At 41.1% G+C, this 26,870-nt stretch overlaps 1 protein-coding gene across 1 annotated transcript in view; it reads right to left on the reverse strand.

The window, feature by feature from the left end:
* LOC129708216 (glucagon-like peptide 2 receptor) overlaps window positions 1-26,402 on the reverse strand; it is a 105,395-nt gene extending 78,993 nt beyond the window's left edge. Inside the window, exon 1 of the mRNA XM_055653839.1 lies at window positions 26,039-26,402. Coding sequence (XP_055509814.1) covers window positions 26,039-26,402 — 364 coding nt within the window. The remainder of the gene's footprint in view (window positions 1-26,038) is intronic.
* Window positions 26,403-26,870: the final 468 nt, after the last annotated feature.

The following is a 26,870-nucleotide window of genomic DNA, read 5'->3' on the forward strand; positions in this document are numbered from 1 at the left end:
TCTCGCAGCCGCAGGGTTTTATAAAGCAAACAATTAAAGGTATGTACCTTATTTTTACATTAAATGGGGCATATATATAACACTGAATATCAAGTTATCTATAACGAATAGTTCATTTTGGGCTTTTTATATCCCGCAGTATTTTTCTCGGCATTTGAGGGCACTAATCCAGCGCGCTGTCAACATTCTAAACCAGCGCGTTCCACATGAACCCACTAGAAAGCCGATTTAAATGGGCATTTATTTACAGCAATTGAACACTAAATTCCTTCCATTTGGCCTATAAATTAATGTAAATTAGATATAAAAATCATGTTATATTGTGAATTATTTGTGAATAATCTTTGGACACTTAGGCTATTTAAAAATGTTAATCTTTCCAACCCCGACCCTATCCAAGATCACAGCTTTTTTGTACCTGTCCATTGAAACGCAATTGCCCCAAGATGCTAAGCTTCCGAGTATGAAAATGGCCATAACCTTTTTAATACTTGAGATATGAAAGTGAATTTGGTGTCAAATTAAACTTATTGTTATGCTTTATCTGATGGGATAAATTGCAGACTTGATTTTTAAAATCTCAAAATTTTGTAACATTGCTAAAGATAGGAGAATGGGGTTGAGAGGAAAAAATGGATCAGCCACGATAGAATGGAAGAGTAGAATTGATGAGCCGAAAGGCTAATTCTGCTCCTATAACTTATCAACATAAATTATACGAGTCTCACTTTTGAATTTTTCAATTGATGCTCCCCAGCCATATTAAATTGTAACAGAGAGTTCAAACACTCCATCTGTCTTTACCCTGATATTGAACCTCTTTGCCTGAGCTCAGCTTTAGTAGATGTTCCAGAGAAAATAGTTTCCCACTGTGATCACCATTGAGCTGAAAACAATTGGGCAGCAAAACGCACTAATTGAATACCTTAAGAAGCCTGTTCCCATGGACGGGGATTGAATTCTTGTTAACGTCAGTAGCCACTGGGATGATGATAGCACTATCATGCAAAGAAGCACGTTCAACAAGCTGTTCATGTTGTCAATTATTTTTGCAGCGGCTCCTCCAGTGAGACCCAGAGTTCAGTAGCTACGTCAGCGAGAAGAATATCTGTTTACAATATGAATATTATCAGAGTTTTTTTTAGAGGTTATCGTTTATATCACTGTGTTCTATAAATAGAGTCCCAAGAGTGGCTTCCAAAATTAAATCTTCAAAGCAACTTGGCCAGCCATCTGCTGCAGTTAAGAACATCAAATACTTTTCCACATCTTTCACCACGTAAGAATCAATTGGACACTTATTTGGACTGAAAGGAAGTCAGGATTGCTGTGGACTTAGTTAGCAGTCCTTCCTCTGAGCAATCGTACCCTGGCCACTCCCTCTTCTCCCCTCTCTCATCAGCCAAAAGGTATTGAAGTGTGAAATCGCACACCTCCAGATTCAGGGACAGTTTCTTCCCAGCGGTGATCAGGCAACTGATCATAGAAACATAGAAAATAGGTGCAGGAGGAGGCCATTCGGCCCTTTGAGCCAGCACCGCCATTCATTGTGATCACGGCTGATCGTCCCAAATCAATAACCCGTGCCCGCCTTCTCCCCATATCCCTTGATTCCACTAGCCCATAGAGCTCTATTTAACTCTCTCCTAAATCCATCCAGTGATTTGGCCTCCACTGCCCTCTGTGGCAGGGAATTCCACAAATTCACAACTCTCTGGGTGAAAAAGGTTTTTTTTCTCACCTCAGTCTCAAATGGCCTCCCCTTTATTCTAAGACTGTGGCCCCTGGTTCTGGACTCGCCCAACATTGGGAACATTTTTCCTGCATCTAGCTTGTTTAGCATCCTACCACAACCAGAGAGCAGTGCTGAACTACTATCTACTTCATTGAAGACACTGTGGATGGAGTAAGTGGATGGAATAAGAGTACACTGATAGATTTTTTTGGTGGATATGTGGGTGATATGGGGCTGGGTTAGAGTTGGTGGATTGATACCATAGATTCGGAGAGTCATTCAGCATGGAAATAGACACTTTGGCTCAACTCATCGATGCCTATCTACATTAGCCTCATTTGTCTGCATTTAGATATCCCTCTAAATCTTTCCCATCTATGCAAATATATTTTAAATGTTGTAATTGTACGTACCTGTTCCAAATTCGGCAGTTTGTTCCGAAAACCACTCTTCAGGATTATCTAGGAGTTATCAAATTATGTGGATACCAGGTGTTCATTCAAATGAGCCAGTCTTCAAAAATAAAATGTGTTCACCATTTAACTCCCGTTACTATAAGGCCGTTGAATCAAGTCATTAGAAGTGGAATATTCTGACTAACATATATTCTCCGCTCACTGAAACACTGTGTAGAGATCTGCAAAATCAGTAAGTGGCCATCTCCTGCATTAACACAACATTAAAGACATATCCCCGCCACTTAATGCATTGTGAAGGACATGTTTATTTTATATCAGTGTTCTGGCTGTTTGTATATCCAGGGAGTCATCCCTCTACATTTTAACAGTATTATTTGGGGTTTGATGTCTTTGCGCAGAACACTTGGATCAGCCACTGTTTGAATAATCAAAGTGGTTTTGATAGCTGAACTATGCTCCCATTGTAAATACGTAACTCTGTGAAGAGTTACCTGTCATAGAACATAGATGAGTACAGAACAGGAACAGGCCCTTCAATGCACAAAATCTCTGCCGAAATATGATGCCAAATTAAAATAATCTCATCTGCCTACATGTGATCCATTCCCCTTCATGCCCTGCATATCCACATGCCTATCTCAAGGCTTCTTAAACACCGCTATTGCATCTGTCTCCACCACCACCATTTGCCGTGCATCCCAAGCACCCACCACCCTCTGTAAAAAAAAACTCACTCTGAACATCTCCTTTAAACTTTGCCCAACTCACCTCAAAGTCACTTCTACACTCAAAATATTAACGTAGGTAATAATAGCCATGGGAACTGCAATTATTCATTTATTACTCTTTGAGCTTGAAAATACATAACATTACAGTATTTAGGAAAATAAATATCTCCAGAGACCAACTTGTAATGAAATATTTGTATCTACCAGCTGCAGTCTCCAGTAATTCAGTCACAGTCACTGCCACTACCCTTTGTGTGAAAAGGTAGTCTCTCCGATCTTGGTGGGTTTTGGGGAGTACATGCAATAGAGATTGCTGCCCAACAGTGAAATGAATGGAACAATGAATGGAACAACATTTAAATCCACACAATTAAACATTAGATCAGCCACGGTTGATTGACGGAATGAACTTGATGGATCGAGTGGCCTAATTCTGCTCCTACAACATGAACTAAATGACAGGACTTAACCTAGTCCTGTGGAGACTTATTTCATCATGAGCACCCTTTCAATCTGCAGGTATTACCAAGCATCATGGTAATGCCATCCTGATATGCATAGCATAGCGCGCAAGTTCAGCCACCTCCATGCACTTCTGCATCAAATGCTTGGAAGACCAAAACCAAACAATCACAGACTTTATGCAGTACCTAGTAACTGGTGGCTTACATTTTGTGAAGTATTTTCTATTGAAATCTTATTACACGGCACACAAAATGTGTTGCTCTTTTAAACAATTTCCTGGTTTATGTTTTAATTCTTGTACGGACCTTTGGTGGACAAATGGTTGCAGAACTGGAAAGTCAGTATGGGATCAGTGTTGGAAGATGGAATGAATAAGAATGGGTCGGTGTAAATGTGGTGCGTCAAATGACCGTGAGTTATTGAGGGAGCAAAATGAATAACCACTTTGGTTTGTGAAGTATAGTCACGTTAAATAAAAACATCATTATCTTCATTACCGTTTAGATTCAGATTCAGATTCAGATTCAATTTTAATTGTCATTGTCAGTGTACAGTACAGAGACAACGAAATGCATTTAGCATCTCCCTTGAAGAGCGACATAACAAACAATTTGAATAAATAATAATAAGTGTACGGGGGGGGGGGGTGGTGATTGGCAGTCACCGAGGTACGTTGTTGAGTAGAGTGACAGCCGCCGGAAAGAAGCTGTTCCTCGACCTGCTGGTTCGGCAACGGAGAGACCTGTAGCGCCTCCCGGATGGTAGGAGGGTAAACAGTCCATGGTTGGGGTGAGAGCAGTCCTTGGCGATGCTGAGCGCCCTCCGCAGACAACGCTTAGGTAATAATCTAATGGTGTTCAAAATCATAAGGGTGACTAAAAGATGTGTGAGAATGAGAGTATGATCCTTCCATCAGGGACTACCAGCTTGTTAATGATGTTTAAACTTACTCTTAGTCTCCTAACATTTCGCATTGGACACATTTCACAAGGGCATGTATGAATGTAATGCATTTATATATACTGGATAATGCTGGTCTGTTGGCTTTATTGATATCCAGTATCTTTTGAGTATATCTGCTAAAAGTATGAAATATTGAACCAGTCTTTGCATTTTGCATTTTGTTTCATTTACTGGAATGCACATGACCAAGATACAGCCAACTTTGTCCGTTTACAGGCATTAGTGGTTGCAGCAAGGTTAATGATAGGATTATGGTCACTGCATTGTAACTAAATCTAATATGCAAGGGCTTTGCAAAGTTTCCAGACTGCAAAAATGCAAGTATTTCCTTTTTCATCGATGGCTGGATTTATCTGACATTAGTAAAATTATGTGAGCTGTGATGAAATTATGAGCGCAGAAATTCACTGGGAGAACGTACAAACTCCGTACAGACAGCATCCGTATCAATGGTTAAAGTTAGCCTGCTTGACATAAAAGGGACATACAGTTTCTGAGTGCCCAAAACATGGCAATCTGTTTCCATTTCTTTCTCAATGTGTGTCTGAAGGGTTTCCTCGTCTTTTGTGGATGCAAAGTATAATTTCTGCCTATGTGGACAAAGCCCCCACTTTGTCATCTTGGATCAAGCTTCTGCTGCATTGTTGCAATCCTTTGATCACCTTCCGATAATGACATGACCAAATGACATGACACCTCCCGCCCCACCTCCTCTGCCCACCTGCCTGCTGTCTTTCCTATGGGATGTATAACCCTGAATATTAAGTTCCCAAGCCAGATCCTCCTGCAGCCAGGTAATGTCTCGTTAATCCCCACAATGTCATATCTACCAACCTGAAACTGAGCCTCAAGCTCATCTACTTTACTTCTTATACTTCGCACATTCAAATACAATACTTTTAATTCTGGCATGGACAAGGTGGGCCAGATGGTCTGTTTCTGTGCTGTACAGCTTTACGATTATGACTCTATTCTTTTAATAGTTGATGCGATTCTGTATGTCCTCTCCGAATCATCACAGTCACACCGCACTACAATGTATGTTCACTAATGCACTGACTGGAACTAACTGATCTATGCAGAAGATTGAAGTCACACTAAGATCCATCAGCACACCACTCTCTCTGGACCATCACCTTTCAAGAACTACTGCAAGCTGCATCTAATCCATGTACAATGTTAAGAACAACTAAAACATGAGCCAACAACAGAAGGCAGTTGATGATCCTGACAAAGCATCAGTGGGTCAACATTCATGCTGTTAACCCTTGCTCTATTGTATGAGATTGAGAGAAAAATGAGAAGATGTTAGCTGGGGCACTGAGATATCATTTTGTTGAATTTTACTCAATTCAAATCAGCAGTACATAGTTATTAACTTTATAATATACTCACACTTTATTCTTCAAATAGGCATTACTACTGCATACGCTTGCAAACTAGTAAACATGCCTTTCATCATGACACACTGCATGCACCCACGTTAGATGATTTGCCACATTCAATACAATTTATCAACTGTACCTTCCAAACAGTTCTATGGAGGTATATTTTGCAGCTTGTAGCTTCCAAATAGAAAGTAATACGGATTTCATTACCGACAAACCTTACTGGAAATAATGACTTTGGTTTTATTTCATAAGCATCTGTAACATTTATATTAAATACATTTTTCAATGAACAACCTCTGCTGAGGAAAGCAGGATTTATGCGAGTGATTTTTTGGTTTGCATTTATTGAAAATGAAAGTACAAATGAATTTTTCTCATACTGGCACTTTGCACAGCAGTCTCGTTAGAATTATGAATCTTTGACAGTCATATTTAATTTACTCTAGACTAATGAAGGTCCAAACAAACTTATGCACACAAACTATCCTAATAAACATCACTGCATATTCCCCAGCATCACAATCTGTTCCTTGCTTATTAGTCCCAGCCGAATGATTTGATTGTAATGCCAGTTGCCATTGGAATTTACATAAAATATCAGCTTGACACATGGCAATACAGCTCGAGCCCAGTCAGAAACTTTGAACTTTGAAACAGAGAATAATGAAAAGCACAATGATAGCATCCTCAAATTTGGAATGTGTCGTCGGGTGGTATCTCAAACTGGTTTTTATGATTTTGAAAAATACACAGCTTATCACAGTATGAAATGAAGAAATCTAAGACTGAATACATGTTCCACCTGATGTAACACAGTAATTGTCAGAATGCAGGAAATATTTTTTTCAAGGTAGCAAACAAGTCGGGCAATTGCTCAAATAGTTCATTAAATCCAAGTTAATTAGCCAGGTGAATCTGGGGATAGACACAAGGCAACCATTTGATATTACACTGTGCCTGCAGTAACACCACAAATATATTCTGGTCTGCTTCTGGAGCGTTGGGCCTGGTTATGAAGCTGGATTCGCTTCAGACATTGGAGGACATGACCTGCTTCCAAGTTCCACATGAGGTAAATAGTGAAGCATGAAAGCATCTGTAACAAAATTAACGACAAAGCCCTCAAGCCCACGATCATACCATGTCAGAATAATATTTCTGGAAGCTCCTTCGAGATTCAATTTCTGAAAAACATCTACATAATTTAACATTAAGTTTAAAACATATGTATTTACTTGCAATAGCGGCACGGTGGCGCAGCGGTAGAGTTGCTGCCTCACAGCGCTTGCACCGCCAGAGACCCAGATTTGATCCCGACTACGGGTGCTGTCTGTATGGAGTTTGTATGTTCTCCCCGTGACCATGTAGGTTATCTCCGAGATCTTCGATTTCTCCCCACACTCCAAAGACGTGCATACAGGTACGTAGGTAAATTGGATTTTTCTTCTTAAGCTCTTTGCTCCTCTAGGGAGCGTAGGCCATTGACAAATGTCTTCCTCCTCACTCAGTTGTTCGCAGTTCTTTCGAGATCTCCTCAGTTGATCCCACTCTCAGACATTTCTGTCTAGACTCCTCTTCTCCAGCTGTTCCTGGGGTGACCTCTTGTCCTTTTTCCTTGGGGGTTCCATTTCAGGGCTTGCCAGGTGATGTTTGTGGTAGGTTTTTGAGGGTGTGTCCAATCCAACTCCATTTTCTCCTTCGAATTTGTAAATCAATGGGCTCCTGCCTTGTTCTTTTCCACAGGTCCACATTGCTTACTTTGTCTCTCCACCAGATGTTAAGTATTCTCCTAAGGCAGGTGTTAATGAATGTTTGCAGCCTGTTTGTAGTGTGTTTTGTTGTTTTCCATGTCTCTGATCCATACAACATCACCTGTTTCACATTTGAGTTTTTGTGTTGAGATTGAGATTGATTTTGGTGTTGGTTGAGATGTGTTTTGAGCTCCAGATCTTCCTGAGCATGTTACACACCACCCTAGCCTTATTGTATCTACTTTTTATGTCTGTCTCTGCCCCTCCGGTGATGTCCACAACACTGCCTAGGTATGCGAATGTTTCTGCCTGCTCTAGAGCAGTGTTGTGCATAAGAGGTAAATTGGCTTGGTAAATGTAAACATTGTCCCTAGTGTGTGTAGGATAGTGTTAATGTGCGCGGGGATCGCTGGTCAGTGTGGACCCGGTGGTCTGAAGAGCCTGTTTCTGCACTGTATCTCTAAACTAAACTAAACTAAAGTGGAATAGCAACTTCAGACTGCCATGATTATGTCAATTTATTTTGTTAAACTGTACCGTAGTCAATAAGAGTACACAAAAATTATAAGTTGTGTGACCACTTTATAGAACACCTGCATTTATATCCAACAGTGACTCTAGTCTTTCATTCTCCATTCCACTGGAGGAGGATGGTTTTATATGCAGTGAGGGGTGAATGTTTTGAAACATCTTTTCCAGAATAGTGTGCTGGCTCTGAGTTTGTTCAATAAAGTGATCTATAGATTATTGGATATTAAGGGAATCAAGGATTATGGGAAAGCACAGAGAAATGAGGCAGATCAGTTACAAACTTAATGAACGATAGAACAGGCTCAGAGGGTCAAATGCCGACTCTTGCTTCTGGCTATACTGTATATTCTTAAAAAACAATAATGTTTTGTGCAGTTGGTTGGCTGCTGTTCTCTACAATGCTTCCCGACCTCCTGAGCATTTTCAGCATTCGTGATTTTTATTTGCGTTTGTCACATATGCAGTTTGAAGAGTGCACATTTTGCAGCGCATTGTATAAAAAGTGAGCGTAGCCTTAATGGTAGATTTATCTGGAAAGAATTTAATTATAGAGTGTTTTGGGTTCAGAACCATACGTTGCCTCTCCGTAACAAGATGAGGGAGATAAGTCAAGCTAGCAGATGAATATTTTAATTCATGGTTTTGTGTCGCTCAGTTCACTTTCCATTTTTATCTTGTTATGGGATTGGTTATAACCATATAACAATTACCGCACGGAAAACAGGCCATCTCGGCCCTTGACCGATTATCTAACAGTTGACGATAATAGTTGACGACTATCTAACATTTATTCAAAAGAATAAAATCTCTTCTTGCAATGAGTTCGGGTCAATATGACTTTTGTTTCATATTTTGACCACATTAACAGTGTATATTTCAGATAACGGCAACCCCGCGACATGTTTCCCCCTTCTGTGTGTCTGCTTGATTTGCTGATTACCTTCAGCGCTTGTGCCTGGTCACTGATTATTTTGCTGTTGCAAACAGTTCTTTCCTTGTTTGCTCTGACACAGCAAAACATTATTTTGAAGCAAACAGAAAATGCCGGACGCACTCAGCGTGTCGGGCAGCATGTGTGGAAAGAGCAACAGTCAACATTTTGGGTTTGAGACTCTTTTGTGGTCAGAACCAGGAAAAGGGAGAGAGATACAACTTAATTTTCAGTAGGATATGTAAAACTAGAAGAATCTCTGTGATGAGATGACATAGTCTTCACAAAGAATTATAATTCTTCAAATATTATTCTGTTAAATGTAGAGTGATAGGACATATAATGATGTGTGGTTAAACACAGTTTGGATGCATTTATAAAATTGCTAAAATGTTCAGATGCATTTATTGAAATTCTGTCTGACTTTGTGTACAGTTGCATGCAGCTGTTGGAAAGAGGATGGAGTACATGTAAGTCATTAGTGGTAGGAAGGAACTGCAAATGCTTGTTTAAAACAAAGGTAAACACAAAATGCTGGAGTAACTTTGAAGAAGGGTCTTGACCCAAAAAGTCACCAATTCCCTCTCTCCAGTGATGCTGTCTGTCCAGCTGAGTTACTCCAGCATTTTGTGTCCATCTTAAGTCATTAGTGGGGTCCACATAATGTTACATTAGTTCGGTTCAAACCATGGGAAGGATAACCGAGCTCAGTCAGGATTATAAAGAACGATTTCTACCAGTAAACAGACCACAAGTGGTGCTGTGACTCACCATCTATCACCTTATAAGTAATACAATGTCCCAAGGCAATACAGGGAAGTTTTGACAGAAGCTTTTAACACAGAATAATCAGTAGATGGTGATGTGTTTCCATTTTCCTCTGCGGGAGAAGATGAAATCCAAGAGCCGCAGGGATGGTGGAGCAAAGAAAATCAGAGGGCCACAGAGGACCAGGATTGTAGGAGTTCTCAGGGTAAGCAGATAAATTGATTTTTCATATTCGTAGGATGTACAAGTTATGAAAGCCCTGAGCAATTGCAGTAAGACAGAGAAACTAATTACAGTATTTCCAAATTTCCCATTAGAGATGAGTGTGTGGTGTGTATGTGGATAAGAAGTAAGTCAAGCATGCTTGTCTGAATGGGAAGGGATTTAAATTGCATTAATTTGACTGTTGATTAAAATATTTATGAGTCTCCCTCTCTATTTGTGTGGCCAGCCTTAGCCAGTTATGTTGAAGGCAGCATAGTATAACTTTGTCTGTAATTACTAGACGTGGCGTGCTTGGAAAGGCAAACACACGGTGGAATCCTATCAATAAACAAGCAGCAGTTCACTGCGAAGACAAGTTTCAAACAAACACATCAGAAAGCTGTTCCCCCCATATTCCCATCAAACATCAGTTTTACCGACACACTGGAGTTAATTTAGAGTGGCCAAATAACCTACTAACCCACATGTCTTAGGACTGTGAGAGGAAACCAGAGCACCCGGAGAAAACCCACATAGAAACATAGAAAATAAGTGCAGGAGTAGGCCATTCGGCCCTTCGAGCCTGCACCACCATTCAATATGATCATGGCTGATCATCCAACTCAGTATCCTGTACCTGCCTTCTCTCCATACCCCCTGATCCTTTTAGCCACAAGGGCCACATCTAACTCCCTCTTAAATATAGCCAATTAACTGGCCTCAACTACCTTCTGTGGCAGAGAATTCCACAGATTCACCACTCTCTGTGTGAAAAATGTTTTCCTCATCTCGGTCCTAAAATATTTCCCCCTTATCCTTAAACTGTGACCCCATGTTCTGGACTTCCCTAACATCGGGAACAATCTTCCTGCATCTAGCCTGTCCAACCCCTTAAGAATTTTGTAAGTTTCTATAAGATCCCCCCTCAATCTTCTAAATTCTAGCGAGTACAAGCCGAGTCTATCCAGTCTTTCTTCATATGAAAGTCCTGACATCCCCGGAATCAGTCTGGTGAACCTTCTCTGTACTCCCTCTATGGCAAGAATGTCTTTCCTCAGATTAGGAGACCAAAACTGTGTGCAATACTCCAGGTGTGGTCTCACCAAGACCCTGTACAACTGCAGTAGAACCTCCCTGCTCCTATACTCAAATCCTTTTGCTATGAACCTTCGACACTAATCTCATTTACCAGTACTTTGCCCATAGTCTTCTGTGCCTTGGTTATTCAAATGCTCATCTTAACACTTCTTAACATTGTGAGGGTCTCTGCTTCATTGCCCTCTGGCAATGCATTCTGAATCGTCCTCTGTATCAAGAAATTCTTCCTTATATTGCCTGTAAACCTATTATTTTAACAGTACTCCTTCCCATTCCCTCTGGTTACATATTCTACAGCTGCAGGGTCAAGTTCAACTACCTGTGTTTCTCTTTGTAATTACTTTTTGATCTGAAGAGAGTGTGAGCAGCTGACTGCTCATTGCCGTGGTGTTGTCATCGTTGATCTATATCCACAACTGGAATAAATCTGTCATCGCCTACTTAGCCACAATGTTCTGGTATGTTTCTCCTGCACTCATTCGTGGAGAGTGAGCTCTGCTGGCTTAACCTTCATTCGCAACAAGACATCGCTGAGAGCAGAAGACGGCCCTGAATCATTAATATATATTTACAATATATAATCATAATTTAGACGAAGGGGTTAAAAGTAACATTAGCAAATTTGCAGATGACATAAGGCTGGGTGGCATTGTGGACTGTGAGGAAGATGCTGTGAGGATGCAGGGTGACTTGGACAGGTTGAGTGAGTGGGCAGATGCATGACAGATGCAGTTTAATATGGATAAATGTGAGGTTATCCACTTCGGTAGCAAAAACAGGAAGGCAGATTATTATCCAAATGGTGTCAAGTTGGGAAAAGGGGAAGTAAAATGGGATCTGGGGGTCCTTGTTCACCAGTCACGGAAAGTAAGCATGCAGGTGTTAGTTCTTGCCAAACTGGAGATGCCAGGACTAAAATTGGGTAAAGGCTTCTGTGCTGCTAGGCCATTTGGTCAATTTAAATGTGCCTTCTGCAGAAATGCGACAAGCTGCAGAATGGTGCCAGCTTGTCTCGATCCCAGATAAGAGTTGCAGGGAAAGAATGGGACATCTGCAGCATCTTACAATTAGGTGTAAATTGCATGAAACGGATTGGGTGAATGGAAACCAGACATACACATTGTGAATATTGTTGCGAAGTTTAATCGCTAGATGTTGATTGGGTTAAGTGTTGAGCCATGTCTGGGTTTCTTGAATATCTGGGCAAATGTTGCTATGTTTGCTTCCTTCCAGAAGCTCTGTTTGAATACAATGTACTTGTTACTCTATTATTGGGTTAGGGAATTGTCTATCATGTACTGTGTTAATCGATATCCGTTATTGGACAGTAAAGAGACCACCCCCATATGGTTCGGCCCCTCAAGGTTCGGGGACCTATTAAAGGCCACTCCCACGAGGTCCTGTGTCAATCTTCTGGAAGAATGCTCGGGACTGTGTGACCTTTTGGAGTGTCTCTGCTTCCACCCGGTTAGGAGGGCTTGGACAAGCAGATACAAGGATCGAACCCGCGGTGATTAGGTATAGTAATTAGGAACTGTTATTGTGTTTTTCCAAAATAAAGTTTAGATGCGCAATTGCTGGACTCAGTATTTTATTGACTGAAACTAGACTGGGGGGAAGCTTAGAACAAGCTATTTACACAGGTACAGCAGGTAGTGAAGACAGTGAATGGCATTTTGACCTTCATAACAAGAGGAGTTGAGTAGAGGAGCAAAGAGGACCCTCTGCAGCAGTACAGGGCCTTAGTGAGACAACACCTGGATTATTGCATGCAGATTTGGTCTCCAAATTTGAGGAAGGAAATACTTGCTTTCAAGGGAGTGCAGCAGAGGTTCACTAGGTTAATTCCGGGGTTGGCGGGACTGTTGATAGAATGGAGCGGCTGGGCTTGTACACTCTGGAATTGAGAAGGATGAGAGGCAATCTTATTGAAACATTTAAGATTATTAAGGGTTTGGACACGCTAGAGGCAGGAAACATGATCCCAATGTGGGGGGAGTCCAGAACCAGGGGCCACAGTTTAAGAATAAGGGGTAAGCCATTTAGAACTGAGATGAGGAAATACTTTTTCACACAGAGAGTTGTGAGTCTGTGGCAATCTATGCCTCAGAGGGCGGTGGAGGCCGGTTCTCTCAATGCTATCAAGGGAGAGTTGGATAGAGCTCTTAAAGGTAGCAGAGTTAAGGGATATGGGGAGAAGGCAGGAACAGGGTATTGATTGTGGATGATCAGCCATGATCATATTGAATGGCGGTGCTCATAGGGCCAAACGGCCTACTCCTGCACCTATTGTCTATTGTCTATTGACTCGAAACATCACCTATCCATGTTCTCCAGAGTTACTGCCTGACCCACTGAGTTACTCCAGCTCTTTGTGCCAAAACAAATAACTGCATGTCATACTCATCCATCGGTTTCTACACCTTGTGCTACACCTTGGCAGGACAAATCAAAATAGGACGTACATGGTAAATGGTAGGGAATTGAAGAATACAGTTGAACAGAGGGATCTGGGTATAACCGTGCATAGTTCCTTGAAGGTGGAATCTCATAAAAATAGGGTGGTAAAGAAAGCTTTTGGTATGCTAGCCTTTATAAATCAGAGCATTGAGTATAGAAGCTGGGATGTAATGTTAAAATTGTACAAGGCATTGGTGAGACCAAATCTGGAGTATGGTGTACAATTTTGGTCGCCCAATTATAGGAAGGATGTCAACAAAATAGAGAGAGTACAGAGGAGATTTACTAGAATGTTGCCTGGGTTTCAACAACTAAGTTACAGAGATAGGTTGAATAAGTTAGGTCTTTATTCTCTGGAGTGCAGAAGGTTAAGGGGGGGGACTTGATAGAGGTCTTTAAAATGATGAGAGGGATAGACAGAGTTGATGTGGACAAGCTTTTCCCTTTGAGAACAGGGAAGATTCAAACAGGAGGACATGACTTCAGAATTAAGGGACAGAAGTTTAGGGGTAATATGAGGGGGAACTTCTTTACTCAGAGAGTGGTAGCGGTGTGGAATGAGCTTCCAGTGGAAGTGGTGGAGGCAGGTTCATTGGTATCATTTAAAAATAAATTGGATAGGCATATGGATGATGAGAAGGGAATGGAGGGTTATGGTATGAGTGCAGGCAGGTGGGACTAAGGGAAAAAAAGTTGTTCGGCACGGACTTGTAAGGCCGAGATGGCCTGTTTCCGTGCTGTAATTGTTATATGGTTTCAGTACAATGTCTTTTTTACGTCTTATCTTCGCTTCTTTCCATTGAGTAGTTGGGCTATGATCCAGGCATTCGATTTCAAGTGCGTTCAGATTCTGCCATGCACTATCAGCTCTGTGGTGGGCGTGTGAGAGAATAGGACTTGTACAATCCCTGAATAGGAAATAAGCTGATGATTCATGGATGAACGCAAACAACCTTGAAGTTCTTCACAATTGGAAGTTGGAAAACTGCAAATGCTGAAAATCTGAAATCAACAAAGGAAACTCTGTGAACATCTAACAGGTCAGGCAGCATCTGCAGAGATAACGCTTTAATGAGCAGGCCATCATCTGAACTTGTTTAAGTTCATGGTAATGAGTAGAGTTCATCAATGAAAGTCTGGTTATTTTAAAGTCACTGCATAATGCAATCATATAGTCTCAGTTACTGCCTGGATTGGGTTCCATTATCACCGTTACTTTTTTGCATGTCTTTCATTCATCTATATTACTAAAAGTCTCATCTTGACCACTTCCTGTTGCACTGTATATTGATTTTAGAAAAAACGCTGTCACTTATGGCTGTGATATTTGGCCATCATACTCAGAGTCCCCCTCAGTTGGTGAGGACGAGGATTTTTCCCATCGATGAAAAGTAAAAGACTTAATAATGTTTTAAAAATGTTGAGATTCTCTCTCCTGAAGACCGCACCCCTTCTGGAGAGATTATAAAACCCAAAAGTATTGAGCGCCTCAGTTAGTATCAGCAAGATTGGGAAGCGAGAGGGTCACGTCTCTCAATCTGAGCTGTGAATAACACTGAATACATGTCTACTAAACTGTGAGTGCCCTTAAGGTGGTTTGAAAATGCAAAAGTGTTTTTTGGTTTGCAAATGCTTGCTAAGAGTGTGTGTTGGTTTGTAAATGAATAGAATAGAATAGAATAGAATAGAATAGAATAGTAGAATAGAATAGTTTCTTTATTGTCATTGTAACATGAACCATGTACAACAAAAATTAAAAATGTCAGCCAGTCAGTGCACCATTCAAACATTTCTAAAAGCTAACGATACATACAAGGTAAAATATTAAAAAAAGATAAACAACTAAAATAAATATCATGAAAATAGCACGCATAAGATATAGATATGCCATTTATTGTCACTATACATGTACAGTGAAACTGAAAGCTGCTCGTACTCAGTGCATACATACAATTTTACACAAAAAAAACAAGAAACAGAAAAACAAAACAGAAGGGAGATGGGGGGGGGGGGAATAGGTGCACAAATTCTACGGCGCTACATACATATATACATATATACAGATGGAAGTCCGTGTTGGGCGGTGTAGTCAGTGCATGTGTGGATTTGAATTTATGGTAGATATAATTCTCGGGAAGCAGCTATTCCTGAGTCTGTTTGTCCTGGATTTGATGCACCTATAGCGCCTTCCAGAGGGCAGCAGGTCGAACAGTCCAAACGCAGGATGGGAGCTGTCTTTGGTGATCTTCTTTGCCCTGCTAAGGCAGCGGGAGGTGTAGATGTCCATCAGGGAGGGGAGAGGGCAACCAATGATCCTCTGCGCTGTCCTGGTTACCCTCTGAAGCCTCTCCCTGTCTGCCATGGTGCAGCTGCCATACCATGCTGTAATGCAGTATGTCAGCAGGCTCTCGATGGACGAGCGGTAGAAGGTCAGCAGCAGGTTAGAGTCCAGGTTGTGCTTCCTGAGGACCCTCAGGAAGTGCAGCCGCTGCTGAGCCTTCTTGATGACCGCCGTCGTGTTGTCCGTCCAGGAGATATCAGCAGCGATATGGACGGACACCCAACCCTACATCCTTCTGTCGATTTCACAGTGTACCACAGTCCCTTAGTATGTATCGCCCTTGCATTCCTTGGCAGCTACATTTAGTGCCTTTATAGCAGTGGGGTAAAAACTTTTTAAGTCTGTTTGTCCTTGTCTAAATGCTTGCTAAGAGTGTCTTCAAGAAGGAACTGCAGATGCTGGAAAATCGAAGGTAGACAAAAGTGCTGGAGAAATTCAGCGGGTGCCTAATTGAAAAGTTGGTTTGAGAATGCTACAGTTGCCTTGCCTAATTGACTTTTATCATCTTCTGGTCACTACCTCCTAGTGGGTCCTTAACCTTGAGCTCCCAATTAAATCCAGTTCATTACACAATACCAAATCCTGAATTGCCTTTTCCCAGGTAGACTGGTACAAGCTGCTCTAAGAAACCATCTTGGAGGAACTCTACAAATTCCCTCTCTTGGGGTCCATTACTAACCTGATTTTCCAGGTATACATGCATATTGAAATCCCACATGACCACTGCAACATATCTTAGAGGTCGATTGTATCTCTTGATGTAATTTGCACTATACTTCCTGGCTACAGTATGGAGGCCTGTAAATATATCCCATCAGTTTCTCAGCTTTACCCACAAGATTCTACTTCTGATCCCATGTCACCCCTTGCTACGGCCTAGCCAAAGTCCTATAGAGCTGCTTCATGACTTCTTGACTCTTGTATTCAATGTCCCTGGCAATGAAGACAAGCATACTATATGCCTTTACCACTCTATCCCCTTCAACAAAGAGCATACTTTCATCCACAGATCTCTCTGAATTTAAGCCCAATTCATATCAACGCATTTTAATTATATTGCCATTCAGTTTTCCTACTAATATGCATCATTTTTTAAACTGCTAAGTAAATTTCATCTCCTACTTCCACCCATTTTTCCAAAATAACTTTTCCTTCTAGGTCCATTAGTTTCCTTCACACCTTCCAATTTACTTACCATCTGCACATTCTAATACTGTATAGTTCTGCATAAGCTCAAGACCAAGTTAATAAAATACATTACACAATTCAGTGGTCCCAGCACTAATCCTTTGGGAACACCATGCATACATTACTTGCAGTCTAAAAAATCATTCCCCTTCAATCTACATTTCATACCACTAAACCCATCTTGTATCCAGATCGCTAATGTCCCGTTTGTTCCAAGGAGTTCGATTTTGTTGACACTTTCTCAAACATATCCTGGAAATATGTACAAATATCCTCAACTTAGTTTAGTTTAGATACAGAGCATGGAAACAGGCCATTCGGCACATCGGGCCCATGCCAACCATCTATCATCAATTCCACTGCTTTGCATTTTTGTGTCATTTTCAGACCATGGGCACTGATGATGATTGCTGAGCCCAGAGGAACTGGGCCGACTCATCATTGACTGGGTATCAAATGACCTTACTGATTTTCATATTTTAATTTATTCCTCGGCTTTGCTGCCAATCACTGAACCACTGGGACAACAGATGTGATTTGTTTACATACATGAAGGCTAGAAGACTGAGGATTTACTAAAAGTGCAACTGCAACAATCGAGAGAAATCCCCCCTGAACTAATGTATATATTTTTAAATGACATTTTCATCTATAATTGTAATATCGCGGTTTGCAATTCTGGGTCTTTCTTGTAATTGGATCTAATGAATGCTAATTTTGCTGGTGGATTAATTACATTTCTCAAACTAATTTGATAAAAATTCATGGATCAGCACAATACACAAGAAAACCATCTGGCTTATTGAGCCTTTGATAACCACCAGTGCAACTTCTCTTTGCTTTCTCTGCTCTTTTGATGAAGTTCTGTTCTATGTTATATGTAAAATGCCAACCCTGCACTGAAAACCACCAGTGATACTTTTATATACAAATCCTTTCCTTGGCCACATTGCTTCCTGCCTTAATATCCTACTTCAAGCCTACTTTTCTCAGTAAATGATTTTGTTTGCGTTCCTTCAAGTCAGGGCAGTTATGTGTTTAGCTTTTTGTTCATTTCACCATTGCCAGCCAAACACTTATATTTTATAGCCCCCGGACATTAGTAAATTACCGATAACTTCAAACAATGATGTTTGGGTGCTTCCTAAATCTTTCTGCCACAAGCCCCTCTCACTAAACATAGAACATTTCACAGGTACACAGCTGCACAGCTTCTTCCCACAGGCAATAAGACTGATTAACGGACTGTGTCCCCTCCCCATATATCGTTCACCAACACATTCAACCTCGCCCATACCTTAACAGCTAGGCACCTGTCAAAGCAAAGCCACTGTCGGTTGGAATATCTGCTTTTATTCTATTGTAAATTTTAGGCCTACTTTCTGTTTTTAGATATGGTAATTTAAATTTTTTTAAAGCTCTATGTATTTATCCTGTTTTTATTAACTACACTGAATGGAAACTGATCGAGATTTTTTTTTTTAAAGTTTCATCTGTGTATGCAAGTACTCAGTTAAAATGATATTAAATAAATACTGAATACTACTGAGGTACACAAAAAAGCTGGAGAAACTCAGCGGGCGCAGCAGCATCTATGGAGCGAAGGAAATAGGCAACGTTTCGGGCCCGAAACGTTGCCTATTTCCTTCGCTCCATAGATGCTGCTGCACCCGCTGAGTTTCTCCAGCTTTTTTGTGTACCTTCGATTTTCCAGCATCTGCAGTTCCTTCTTAAACATAGAACATTTCACATCTGGAACTTGTGGTGCTCATAGGGTCACAAGGAGTACGTTACAAATAACTTCATACAGATATGTTTATATTGGATTTATTACTAGAAAGGAACCCAAAACAGTCACACTGTTTCATAATAGGCAGTAAGAAATCACACTGGTTGTAAATTTGTGGAGTTTATTGTTTGTTAATTAAGCATTAAATCTTTCCGAACCGATTGCTGAAACTATAATTGGAGACTGGTTAATTTTACAGTCACTATTCACGACAGTGTGCATTGCCCCAAGAATGAGTGAAGTAAATATGATTCCAAATTAAATTTGGCGGATATTGAAATTTGGAATTAACATTATTATAATCCAGAGCGGAATTGAGACTTTCTGACTGGTAAATATATTGGTACATTATTGTTTGTGTTTGCTTTACCAATGCACAATTTAGCCTTTAGTGGAACATAGATGCTGAAGATGGCCCAAACATCATTAGGTGGTAATGAGACTATAATCAGGATTTAATGTGCTCAAGCAGCTGCAGATACTAAAATAAAATAAACTGGGTCATTGAATGTGTTTTTGTTCAGTTCCGAACAGGTGGGGACTAGTCAGCCCCTAGACCATCTTCTATCTGTCAATTAGTCTCCAACTGATCTTTTCCCACTTCTGTTCTCTGATATTTAATAACCTTGTGTAAATTTAATCTGTCACTCAGTATTAGAAGCTGTAAATCGCTAATAGCACTCACTGGCTGGTGTGCAGAAAATTCCCCAATACAATATACCTGACAGTTGGGTGTAAAAGTTCTTCTTTGATAGATGTGCCACTTGAGTTGAGTTTATTGTTGCGTGCAACCAGGTCCACTGATAAGCTTTTGTTGCATGCTAACCAGTCAGCGGACCGTACACAATTAAAATCGAGCCATTCACAGCGTACAGATACATGATAAAGGGAAATAACGTGAATAACGTTGAGTGCACAATAAAGTCCAATCAAAGATAATCATCAGTGAGTTAGATTGTAGTTCAGGACTGCTCTATAGTTGTTGCCTGATAACAACCGGGAGCAGATAGATAACTACTGTCCCTTAATCTCACGGTGTGCGTTTTCACACTTCTATACCTTTTACACGATGGGAGAGGGGAGAGGGGAGATGCCAGGGTGCAACTCGTCCTTGATTGGGCTCCAACATCAAGAACCCGGTGTGCGACCTTGCACCACCCGGCGTGGCTTTAATGGCCGCGGGACAATCGCCATCGCCAGCCGGGGGCTTTGACTTTGACTGACATCGGGGGGGGGGGGGGAAGAGTGCAGTGGAGAGATATGTTTTTTTGGCCTTCCATCACAGCGATGTGATGGATGTTTATGTAAATTATGTTGTGTCTTGGGTCTATTTGTTTGTAATGTATGGCTGCAGAAACGTCATTTCGTTTGGACCTCAAGGGGTCCAAATGACAAATAAATTGAATTGAATTGAATTATGCTGCTGGCCTTGTCAAGGCAGTGTGAAGTATAAATGGAGTCAATGGAAGGGAAGTTGGTTTGTGTGATGGTCTGGGGGCTGCATCTGTAGAAATTGGTGAGAGTTGTTGAGGACATGTCAAGCTTCCTAAGGCCTTCTAGGTAGAGGCATTGGTGTGCTTTCTTGGCGATTGCTTCAATATGGGTGGTCCAGGAGAAGTATTTACTCCTTGGAATTTGAAGCTTTCAACCATTTCTGCTTCAGCGCCATCAATGCAAACCGGGTTATGTGTTCTCCTTCACTTCCTGAAATCGATCACTATCTCCTTTCTCTTGCTGACATTGAGTGAAAGGTTGTTGCCTCTACACCAGGTCACGAGGTTCTCAATCTCCTTCCTGTACTCCGTCTCATCATTCTTCGATATCCGGGCCCACATTGATGGTGTTGTCTGCGAATTTGTAACTCAAATTGGATTTGTATTTGCGTTACTCTCCACTCCCAAAGTTTAGTTCAACCAAATTCATGTACCTGTACTACCAACTAATAATCTTCAATCTCCCTCAGTTAATTTAGCCACAACTGCTGTTACTTAATCTACCAAAGTGCACGCCAGTGGCACGGTGGACTGCAATGTTCATTTCACACACTTGAGTTTCTTGGCCAGGATGTTTTAGACACTCCGAAGAAGGATCCCAACCTGAAACGTCACCTATCCATGTTTTGCTGGGATACTGCATAATTGCTCCAGCACTGGATGTCCTATTTTGTTTTAGACTCATGATTCACAGATTAGGTTTCCAGCCTACTTAGATCACTGTCAGGCTACCACAGACACATCTTTACTTTAACTCTGCACAGCGGAGAGATGTTGTCGTTAAACAGTGAGATAAAAGCACATGTAGCTGGATGTAGTTAGCTTCATCCAGAATACTTTCCTGTGCCATCACCCATCCAAACAGCATCAGTCATCCCAAGCTGAGTGTTTGAAGCCCCATCTTGAATGAAAAGTTCATTCAGTTCTCTTAATTTGTATAAAGTATAATGGGATTTAGACTGTCCTCGATCATAGCTTTTGTGTTAAGTCAATGGAAAAGCAATATGGAACGAGATGCTAATTTCCGAGTATGAAAATGGCCATAACTTTTTTAATACTGAAGATATGAAAGTGAATTAAGTGTCAAATTAAACTTCTTTTTATGGGATAAATTGCAGACTTGATTTTTAAAATCTCAATATTTTGTAACATTGCTACTTTGTCTAGTTTTGTTTCAATATTCTTTCAATGCACGGGCTGACAAAGCAAAGCAGATATCTATTGCACATTACTGGTCACTCTGAGAAAGTCTTCTATTATGCAGCAGTTTATGCAAATAAGAAGCTTGTTAGAGCCACTTTAGAAAGCCTCTAGGTTAGCGTGGGATCTGGGACACATAATAAGCCGTAAGTACAGTAGTATTCTCCTTAGAGACATGGAAAGGTGAATTGAATTTCAGTAGAATCTGACACACTTATTCATAGCAGTTTCCTATTTTCAGAATGTTTATAAACTGAATTCAACTTATCAAACAGGGAGTTTGCATTCTGGCTATTGGTCATGACCTCTGGATAATGAGCCCAGCACAGTCATTATCATACAATGCTCTATTAGGAGCTAATAATGAATGAGGTAAGGTGGGTGAAAAAACAATTGTTGAGCAAATGAAGGCAATTGCAAAAGATTTTCTCCAATTAACAATTTGTCAATGATTGTTCAAAGTGTAGTGGGTGGGATTGTAGTTTGAAGATGATAGTTGGAGCTGTTGTTGTGAGATGCCAGTATAGTGCCATCTACTGGAGTTCATTGTTACTGCTGTGTTGAAACAAGAACATATTACCACCATCAGTCCGATATGAAGGATAAGCAATAAATCCAACTTAGACCAGCTTATAACAATGGCTTCTTAGTTTAAGTTTAGAGATACAGCGTAAAACAGGCCCTTCAGCCCACTGAGTGTGTGCCGACCAGCGATCCCTGCACACCAACAATATCCAACACATACTGGGGACAATTTACATTTATACCAAGCCAATTAACCTACAAACCCACACGTCTTGGAGTGTGGGAGGAAACCAGAGATCCCGGATAAAACCAACCAACTCGGAGATTCGCAACGTTTTTTAAACACTAATAACACATTTTTTTTTTATTGATGGGAAGAATCCTCTGCACCTGATGAGCGGAGGGGGACTGAGTAAGATGGCAAAAAATCACAGCCGTTAGTTGTAGCGTTTTATCTAAAATTAATATACAGTGCAAACAGGAAGTTGTCATATAACCACCACCAACAACAGCCATTTGCTGTGCTTCACTTCAAACCAACCACCACCAACAACAGCCATTTACTGTGCTTCTCTTCAAACCAACCACATTTTCATTTTCCAAACCACATTAAGGGCACTCAAGGTCAGTAAAACCACACTCACAGTTTAGTAGACATGTGTTCAGTGTTATTCACAGCTCAGACTGAGAGACGTGACCCTCTCACTCCCCCATCTTGCAGAGACTGACTGAAGCACTCAACACTTCCGGGCTTTATAGTCCCTCCGGAAGGGGCATGGCCTTCAGGAGAGAGAATCTCAACATTTTTTTAAACACTAATAACTCTTTTATTTTTCATCGATGGGAAAAATCCTCTTGTCCTGCACAGCGGAGAGGGACTCTGAGTAAGATGGGCAAAAATCACAGTCGTAAGTGGCAGCATTTTTTCTAAAACCAATATACAGAACAACAGGATGTGGTCAAGATCAGACTTTTAGTAATACAGATAGATTTATAATTAATCTAATAAACTGGAGAAGAAAAAGCATGTTATCCCAATGGCAAGAGGCTGCAGAGTTCCAGACCCCCTGAAGGCACACGCCACCACGTTCAGGAACATCTACTTCCTTGTTTCTACTTTACTACAATCAATAGTTCGAGAACTGACCTGCACAACCCTAATCCTACCTTGCCAATGCAACACTTTAGACCACCTCCAACACTGTGGACTTGTTATCCATATGGGTTTTGTACTAATGCTGCTGCAAACAGAATTACTGGCACACAGACTGATCATACACAAAAAGATAGCATCCATAAATCACACACTAATTTTGCACTAATGTATTTTCACTTTGCATAATTTATATCATTGATGTTTAAGTAATTTTGTTTGTGTGTTGTCTGAGTTTGTGCCTCTGATGCTGCTGCAAACAAGATCTTCAGTACATGCAAATGCCATTAGACGATCTACAGAATATTTGTAATTATTATGAGGAGAATTGAATACAAAAGTAAGGAGGTTATGCTTCAGTTATACATGGCACGTGAGATCTATAGAGATCTGTGCACAACAGTGGTCTTGTCTGGCAAATAATATTTATGTGTTATAAAGTCATATATACATATATATAGCATGGAAATAGGTTCACCTTGCTCATGCTGACCAAGAGACTAATTACAATTACCCAAATTGAAGCTATATCCCACTAAACCTTTCCTATCTATATATTTGTCTGAATATTTTAAAAACATGTTATTTCACCAGCTTCAGCCACTTCCATTGGCAGCTTGTTCCATTTATGTAGCACTCTCTGTGTGAAAACGTTGCCCCTCAGGCTCCAATTAAATCTTTCTCCTCTTACCTGAAACCTATGCCCTCTGGTTCTTAATTCCTTTACCCTGGGAAAAAGAGTTTGTGCATTCACACTCTCTCTATTCCCCTTATGACCCGATACATCTCAGTCTCCTGCATTCCAAGGAATAAAACCTAGCTTGCCCAAACTCTCCCTATATCTCTGGCATTTTATCTGAATCAAACTCCTCAGCTCACTTAAGCCCCCGTCCCACTTTCCCAAGTTACTCTGGTTTCCTCCCACACTCCAAAGACATACAGTTTTATAGGTTCATTAGCTTTGATAAAAATTGAAATGTGTCCCTAGTGTGGAGGACAGTGCTGGTGTATGGGGTGGTGGTTGGTTGGTGCGGACGGTGGGCCGGAGGACATGATTTCACACTGTATCTCTAAACTAAACTAAACAGACCTCATGGGAGTCGTAGGAATGTAAACACCCTGTCCCACTTTCCCGAGTTACTCACAAATTCTCCCAGGTTTCCCCCTTGATTCAAACTCGGAGAATGTCCGTAGGAGTCCGTAGATATTTGGTAGCGGCTCGTAATGCCAGCCTTAGGTACTCGGGGCATCGGGCGAGGCGGGACGTTTTTTCAGCATGTTAGAAAATGTCCACGAGTTAAAAAAAATAGTCCTGAGCACCTATGGCTGGCATCTCCGAGTTTGAATCAAGGGGAAAACTTGGGAGAATTCCTGAGTAACTTGGGAAAGTGGGACAGGGGCTTCAAGCAGCTAATTAAGATCTCACCATATTTATTGATAAATCAGAGAAAGTCTTTTGGACCTAATACCTAAAATGATCATTTTGTCTAATGAGGAAAGATTGGACCAGATATGTTTGTATTTGCTGTGGTATAGAAGTGAGAGATGACTTAGACAATAGGTGCAGGAGTAGGCCAAATGGTCCTTCAAGCCAGCTCCGCCATTCAATGTGATCATGGCTGATCATCCACAATCAGTACCCCGTTCCTGCCTTCTCCTTATATCCCCTGACTCTGCTGTCTTCAAGGGCCCTATCTAGCTCTCTCTTGAACTGGCCTGCCCCGCCCTCTGAGGCAGAGAATTCCACAGAACACAGACTTGATTGAAAGATGTATGATCGTGGAGGTTTACAGTTCTATTATTTTTCTCATGTCCTCAGAACAAGCAGATCTTCTGTAGTTAATTAATTACTTGTGATGCATAATCTCCCGAGTTGCATAAACAAAATGGCCAGGCAGTTAATTGAGATGAATGACTATTTAAACAAGATTTATTTGCTATTTATTGGCCAACACATAAAATAACTCTTATCCTGTTTTACATTACTGTGCAATGATTAACACGTCCAAATGAAAGGAACACAGCAGATTTATTGGCTCATCTGAAAGCTGCCATTTCTGACAATCGTTACTGCATTCAAAACATCAGCCTGCACTCAACATGGAAATTCTTGGGGTGGAATTTGAACCCTAATAGTCCTGTCCCACGGTACGAGTTCATTCCAAGAGCTCCCACGAGTTTAAAAAAAAATCAAACTCGTGGGAAGCACGGAGAATGAACGTAGCGGGTACGTCGGAGCTCGGGGACGTCTCTTACCGGATCGTAACGCAAACGGCGGGTACTCGGGAATGTTGAAAAATCTCCACGAGAGCCCCGAGTACCGATGAGTGGCCATGACCGTAAATCTTCGAGTTCGAATCAGGGCAAACTCGGGAGGGCACTTCCAAGTACAGCTTCCAAGTTACTTGAAGATATGTAAAAAAAATCAATATTACAAAACTTCATTTAGCTTACAGTGCACAGAATATTGAACAATCCATTCAGGTAACAAAGGTTTACAATCTGCTTGCTGTAAACAATTACACAAGAGAGATTTCAGCTGAGAAATTCAGTTTCCTAACAAATTCATATGCCCTGATCACTTGAGTTTTGTAAAGTAAGATCTGGCAATTACAACTTCTTTATGTGCAAAATGTGTAATGGGGTCTTGCGTCCCACAACACTCTAAGTGTGGGTGTCCCGATACTGTGTGGTTCGTAGTGATACCAAATATCATCGCCAGTTAACAAGCTCACTCACACTTTTATCTATCTGTGTGTAGCTTTTTCGCAGAGATCAAATGCAACTTTGAGGTAAAGCACATCATTTATTGTGGCAGCCTTCTGGACTCAATACTGAATGGTCCAGATTTGGGTAACCCACTCTTCCTGTCTGCATTAGCACTGGCCATTTCATCGCCACGCACTGGCCATTGTTACACCAGCACTGGCCATTGTTACACCAGCACTGGCCATTGCTACACCAGCACTGGCCATTTCTACACCAGCACTGGCCATTGTTACACCAGCACTGGCCATTGTTACACCAGCACTGGCCATTGTTACACCAGCACTGGCCATTTCATCACCAGCACTGGCCATTGTTACACCAGCACTGGCCATTGTTACACCAGCACTGGCCATTGTTACACCAGCACTGGCCATTGTTACACCAGCACTGGCCATTGTTACACCAGCACTGGCCATTGTTACACCAGCACTGGCCATTGTTCCACCAGCACTGGCCATTGTTCCACCAGCACTGGCCATTGTTACACCAGCACTGGCCATTTCTGCCAGTCATCCACCTGTGTTTTTTCCTCTCTCTACCAGTACAGCCTGATCTGCTGGGCTTGTCCCACAGTCTGTTGTTTGTTACACGTCACAGAATTAGCCTCAAATGCTTTACTAACACATTTGACCAGTCTCAAGCTGTCACAGACACTCCCTTTTTCCTAAAAATGTATCTTCCCCATTTTCTCTACAATTGTGTTTTTCAAATCTCTCTTTCACAGTTTCGACAAAGGGTGTTGGACCACAAACATTAATTCTGTTTTCATTCCCACAAATGCTGAATGTTCCCAACAATTTCTGCTTTTGTTTCATGTTTCTAGCATGTGCGGGTTTTTCTCAGCATGTAGTGAGATTATTGCCACAATATTAGATCACAATATTGTGAGAGCAGGCAGGAAAATGGGGTTGAGCGGGAAAAATATATCAGATACGATCAAATGGCAGAACAGACTTGATGGACCGAAT

The sequence above is a fragment of the Leucoraja erinacea genome, chromosome 23 (genome assembly GCF_028641065.1).
Source record: "Leucoraja erinacea ecotype New England chromosome 23, Leri_hhj_1, whole genome shotgun sequence".
Taxonomy (NCBI): Eukaryota; Metazoa; Chordata; class Chondrichthyes; order Rajiformes; family Rajidae; genus Leucoraja; species Leucoraja erinaceus.